The sequence below is a fragment of the Alosa pseudoharengus genome, unplaced genomic scaffold, assembly GCF_046254945.1.
Source record: "Alosa pseudoharengus isolate Yale_2024_CS ecotype anadromous, Long Island Sound unplaced genomic scaffold, YU_APseudo_1.1 YU_APseudo_1.1_scf_20, whole genome shotgun sequence".
NCBI classification, from domain to species: Eukaryota; Metazoa; Chordata; class Actinopteri; order Clupeiformes; family Clupeidae; genus Alosa; species Alosa pseudoharengus.
The window spans coordinates 2,145,979-2,153,478 of NW_027468664.1; the positions used below are offsets into that span (position 1 = coordinate 2,145,979).

At 49.3% G+C, this 7,500-nt stretch overlaps 1 protein-coding gene across 7 annotated transcripts in view; it reads left to right on the forward strand.

The window, feature by feature from the left end:
* LOC143135875 (proline-rich protein 5-like) overlaps nucleotides 1–7,500 on the forward strand; it is a 42,448-nt gene that overhangs the window by 14,256 nt on the left and 20,692 nt on the right. For 5 of the 7 annotated variants that reach the window (XM_076296209.1, XM_076296213.1, XM_076296210.1 and 2 more), the window contains one exon: nucleotides 2,521–2,616. In XM_076296209.1, the coding sequence (XP_076152324.1) occupies nucleotides 2,521–2,616 (96 nt within the window). Of the gene's footprint in view, nucleotides 1–2,520; nucleotides 2,617–5,732; nucleotides 5,782–6,185; nucleotides 6,243–7,500 lie in introns of those variants that run through there. The other 2 variants (XM_076296215.1, XM_076296214.1) reach the window with 2 other exon arrangements.

The following is a 7,500-nucleotide window of genomic DNA, read 5'->3' on the forward strand; positions in this document are numbered from 1 at the left end:
CCTCTCCTCCTCTCTCCTCTCCTCCTCTCTCCTCCTCTCCTCTTCTCTCTTCTCTCCTCTCTCCTCCTCTCTCCTCTCCTCCTCTCTCCTCTCCTCCTCTCTCCTCTTCTCTCCTCCTCTCTCCTCTTCTCTCCTCCTCTCCTCCTCTCTCCTCCTCTCCTCTTCTCTCCTCTTCTCTCCTCCTCTCTCCTCCTCTCCTCCTCCTCTCCTCTTCTCTCCTCTTCTCTCCTCCTCTCCTCCTCTCTCCTCTCCTCCTCTCTCCTCTCCTCCTCTCTTCTCCTCTCCTCCTCTCTCCTCTCCTCCTCTCTCCTCTCCTCCTCTCCTCTCCTCTCTCCTCCTCTCTCCTCCTCTCTCCTCTCCTCCTCTCCTCTTCTCTCCTCCTCTCCTCCTCTCTCCTCCTCTCCTCCTCTTTTCTTCTTTGTGTTCTTAATCATTTCCTTCTTTGTTGACAGTTAGTTGTCAGAATTGTTAAACCCAGTAATACACACACTTGCACACTCCCAGTACACACACACACTTGCACACTCCCAGTACACACACTTGCACACTCCCAACACACAGACTTGCACACTCCCAGTACACACACTCCCAGTAATACTCACACACTTGCACACTCCCAGTACACACACACACTTGCACACTCCCAGTACACACACTTGCACACTCCCAGTACACACACTTGCACACTCCCAGTACACACACACACTTGCACACTCCCAGTACACACACTTGCACACTCCCAGTACACACACACACTTGCACACTCCCAGTACACACACACACTTGCACACTCCCAGTACACACACTTGCACACTCCCAACACACAGACTTGCACACTCCCAGTACACACACTCCCAGTAATACTCACACACTTGCACACTCCCAGTACACACACACACTTGCACACTCCCAGTACACACACTTGCACACTCCCAGTACACACACTCCCAGTAATACACACACACTTGCACACTCCCAGTACACACACACTTGCACACTCCCAATACACACACACACTTGCACACTCCCAGTACACACACACTTGCACACTCCCAGTACACACACTTGCACACTCCCAGTATTACACACACACTTGCACACTCCCAGTACACACACACTTGCACACTCCCAGTACACACACACTTGCACACTCCCAGTACACACACTTTCACACTCCCAACACACAGACTTGCACACTCCCAGTACACACACTCCCAGTAATACTCACACACTTGCACACTCCCAGTACACACACACACTTGCACACTCCCAGTACACACACTTGCACACTCCCAGTACACACACTCCCAGTAATACACACACACTTGCACACTCCCAGTACACACACACTTGCACACTCCCAATACACACACACACTTGCACACTCCCAGTACACACACACTTGCACACTCCCAGTACACACACTTGCACACTACCAGTACACACACTTGCACACTCCCAGTACACACACACTTGCACACTCCCAGTACACACACTTGCACACTCCCAGTACACACACTCCCAGTAATACACACACACTTGCACACTCCCAGTACACACACACTTGCACACTCCCAATACACACACACACTTGCACACTCCCAGTACACACACACACTTGCACACTCCCAGTACACACACACTTGTACACTCCCAATACACACACACACTTGTACACTCCCAGTACACACACACACTTGCACACTCCCAATACACACACTCCCAGTACACACACTCCCAGTACACACACACTTGCACACTCCCAGTACACACACTTGCACACTCCCAGTAGTACACACACACTTGCACACTCCCAGTAGTACACACACACTTGCACACTCCCAGTACAATCTGTCAAAAGTACACTGTCCACTTCCACTTATATTTTTGGTGTGTGTGTGTTTGTGTGTGTGTGTGTGTGTGTTTGTGTGTCTTTGCGGAGTAAATGTACAGAAGTTTACATGTGGGAGAATAAGAGAAAGAGTGAAAAGTTAAAAGAGAGATGGACAGAGAGAATGAGAGAGAGAGGGAGAAAGAGAGAGAGAGAGAGAGAGAGAGAGAAAGAGGGAGGAGATGAAGAGAACAAACAGCTAGTCAGTGAAGCAGCTAAACCAAGACCACACCTCCCCACATGAGAGAGGGAGAGAGAGAGGAAGAGAGAGAGAGAGAGCGTGGGAGTGTGAAAAAGAGCAAGAGAAGCACAGAAAGAAAAGAACAAGAGATAGTGTGAGAGAGAGAGGGGGAGAGAGAGAGAGGAGGGAGAGAGAGAGGGAGGGAGAGAGAAATATACAGAGGGGGGAGGGAGAGAGATACAGAGAGAAAGAGAGTGAGAGAGAGAGAGTGAGAGAGAGAGAGTGAGAGGGGGGAGGTTGGTAAAAAGGAGCATGCGCTGCAGCAGCTTGGAGCTTGGTGACAGTTCTATCTCCAGTTCGCTTCCTCTGCACGCACGCGCGTGTGTGTGTGTGTGTGTGTGTGTGTGTGTGTGTAAGAGAGAGCTCTGACCATGCGGACCCTCCACAGGCTGAAGTTGATGAGTTCCCCGAGCCTGAGTGAGAAGAGCACGACAGAGGAGCGGACACAGCAACACAGGGCAGGAGCCAACGCCACCTGGAACAGGTGACCACACACACACACACACACCATACACACACACACACCATACACACACCATACACACACCATACACACACACACCATACACACAGCAACACAGGGCAGGAGCCAACGCCACCTGGAACAGGTGACCACACACACACACACACACCATACACACACACACACCATACACACAGCAACACAGGGCAGGAGCCAACGCCACCTGGAACAGGTGACCACACACACACACACACACACACACCACACACACCATACACACATCATACACACACACCATACACACAGCAACACAGGGCAGGAGCCAACGCCACCTGGAACAGGTGACCACACACACACACACACACACACACCATACACACACACCACACACACACACACACACACACACCATACACACACACACACCATACACACACACACACGCCATACACACCATACACACCAGTGTTGCGCGGGTTTGGTCACAAGCGGCCCGCGGTCGCCCGATATTTTAATCAACCCGACCGCAACTCGGACCGCGAATATTAATTAGGACAAAATTATACCCGACCCGCGATCCGACCCGCTTATTTACAAAATGTGTGCTTTTGGTTATAGGCTGCATGCAGTGTGACAGTAGGCCATTTCTGTAAAAACAAACTAATTTATTTACGAAACTTTATGCAGTAGAACTACACGCAGGCATGCAGGACATAATGTTTGCGCAGGAGAGAGAATGAGAATAAGAGCGCAAGCACGCACGCAACCACCAAGGATTAGAACACTAGGATAAGATTTGAAGGCCATGGACATACATCTTTCTTTCGAAAACAGAAATGGTGAGGCGAGGTAGGCAAGAGAGATACATTGCTGGTCAAAACGTTAGCGTAAGAACTGGTTTATAATGCTGAATGAAACACAAAGCTTTACTAAAGCACATCCACTGTTTAAAGTCACAAACACAACGAACTAAGGTAACTTTTATGCATGCGCGAACCTATACATACCGGTAGATATGGCTGTGTAGTCTGTGCCATAACATTTATTCCTGCAGGCTGCCCGTTTTGGCTGTCATACTTTTAAATGGCTTCGCAAGAAGTAGGCCTAGACCATAACCATAGCCTATATCGCTTTTCCTGAAGGGGTGTCTTTATTATTTTAACTCGCGTCTTCAGCTTCTTTACTGTTGACTTTATTGTATTGATGCTTTACTGTATTGATGCTAGCCTTCTCGTGATATTTTAAGTAGGCCTATTTGTAGAAAATATATATTTAATTAATTTTAACTGACCCGCCCGCAAATGACCCGAATATCATTAAAATATTTTGTTTATGACTCATAACCGCGGGTGACCGCGGTCATCCGCGGGCGACCGCTTAATTTCGGGCAGACCGCGCAACACTGATACACACACACCATACACACACACACCATACACACAGCAACACAGGGCAGGAGCCAACGCCACCTGGAACAGGTGACCACACACACACACACACACCATACACCATACACACACACCATACACACAGCAACACAGGGCAGGAGCCAACGCCACCTGGAACAGGTGACCACACACACACACACACACCATACACACATCATACACACACACCATACACACAGCAACACAGGGCAGGAGCCAACGCCACCTGGAACAGGTGACCACACACACACACACACACCATACACACACCATACACACACACACACCATACACACAGCAACACAGGGCAGGAGCCAACGCCACCTGGAACAGGTGACCACACACACACACACACCATACACACACCATACACACACACCACACACACACACACACCATACACACAGCAACACAGGGCAGGAGCCAACGCCACCTGGAACAGGTGATCATACACACACACACACCATACACACACCATACACACACACCATACACACACCACACACACACACCACACACACACACACACACACACACACACACACACACACCATACACACACACACACACCATACACACACACACACACACACCATACACACACACCACACACACACACACACACACACACACACCATACACACACACACACCATACACACACACACACACCATACACACCATACACACACCATACACACACACCATACACACACACACCATACACACAGCAACACAGGGCAGGAGCCAACGCCACCTGGAACAGGTGACCACACACACACACACACACCATACACACCATACACACACACACACCATACACACACACCATACACACACACACATCATACACACACACCATACACACAGCAACACAGGGCAGGAGCCAACGCCACCTGGAACAGGTGACCACACACACACACACACACACACACACCATACACACACACCACACACACACACACACACCATACACACACACACACCATACACACACACACACACCATACACACCATACACACACACCATACACACACACACCATACACACAGCAACACAGGGCAGGAGCCAACGCCACCTGGAACAGGTGACCACACACACACACACACACACACACACCATACACACACACCACACACACACACACACACACACACACCATACACACACACACACCATACACACACACACACACCATACACACCATACACACACACCATACACACACACACCATACACACAGCAACACAGGGCAGGAGCCAACGCCACCTGGAACAGGTGACCACACACACACACACACACACACATCATACACACACACCATACACACAGCAACACAGGGCAGGAGCCAACGCCACCTGGAACAGGTGACCACACACACACACACACACACACACCATACACACACACACCATACACACACACACCATACACACAGCAACACAGGGCAGGAGCCAACGCCACCTGGAACAGGTGACCACACACACACACACACACACCATACACACCATACACACACACACACCATACACACACACACACACACACACACACCATACACACACACACATCATACTCACACACCATACACACAGCAACACAGGGCAGGAGCCAACGCCACCTGGAACAGGTGACCACACACACACACACACACACACACCATACACACACACCATACACACACACACACACACACCATACTCACACACACATCATACACACAGCAACACAGGGCAGGAGCCAACGCCACCTGGAACAGGTGACCACACACACACACACACACACACACCATACACACACACCATACACACACCATACACACACACACACCATACACACACACACACACACACCATACACACACACACACACCATACACACACACACACCATACACACACACACACACCATACACACACACACACACACACACACACACACACACACCATACACACACACACACACACACCATACACACACACACACACCATACACACACACACCATACACACACACACACACACCATACACACACACCATACACACAAACACCATACACACCATACACACACACCATACACCATACACACACACACACACACACCATACACACACACACACCATACAAACCATACACACACACCATACACACACACACACCATACACACACACCATACACGCAGCAACACAGGGCAGGAGCCAACGCCACCTGGAACAGGTGACCACACACACACACCATACACACACCATACACACACACACCATACACACACCACACACACACACACACACACACACACCATACACACACCACACACACACACCATACACCACATACACCATACACACACACACACACACACACACACACACACACACACACCATACACACACACATCATACACACACACACACACATACACACCATACAAACATACACACACACACACACACACACACACACACACACACACACACCATACACACACACACACACACCACACACATACACTCAAATCAGGCACGAGAGAGAGGTTCCTGTGAGGTTCCTCTGCTGTTCCTGTGAGGTTCTCTCTAACGTTCCGGTGACGTTCCTCTGCTGTTCCTGTGAGGTTCTCTCTAACGTTCCGGTGACGTTCCTCTGCTGTTCCTGTGAGGTTCTCTCTAACGTTCCGGTGACGTTCCTCTGCTGTTCCTGTGAGGTTCTCTCTAACGTTCCGGTGACGTTCCTCTGCTGTTCCTGTGAGGTTCTCTCTAACGTTCCGGTGACGTTCCTCTGCTGTTCCTGTGAGGTTCCGCTTGTATGCTTTTGTTTTCCACTTTTGCGTCATCAGGAAATTCCTGTGGAATGTCTAACCGGAATGGGCATTAATACAGGAATGTGTTTGCTGTGCCGTGTGTGTGTGTGTGTGTGTGTGTGTGTGTGTGTGTGTGTGTGTGTGTGTGTGTGTGTGTGCCACTCCAAAAGGTCAAAACACTCTACAGGGAAGTATCCTGTTCTAGTTCAGGACTGATGCTGAATACAAACATCTGCACACCCTGACACACACACACACACACACACACTCAGCTCCTTAACTACTACACTACCACACCACCACGTGGTACTTCGTAGTTTTGAGTGTTAGATGATGATTATGATGATGATGATGATGGTGATGATGATGATTATGATTATGATGGTGATGATGATGGTGATGATGATGATGGTGATGATGATGATGATGATTATGATGATGATGATGATGGTGATGATGATGATTATGATTATGATGGTGATGATGATGATGATGATTTTGTTGTTGGTTGTTTTGTGAGGATTTGCAGTGTGTGTTTTAAAGTGTGTTTTGTTGTGTTGTGAGAGAGAGGGATAGAGAGAGAGAGAGAGAGAGAGAGAGAGGGGGGATAGAGAGAGAGAGAGAAAGAGAGAGAAAGAGAAAAGAGAGGGAGAGAGAAAGAGAGAGAGAGAGAAGTGG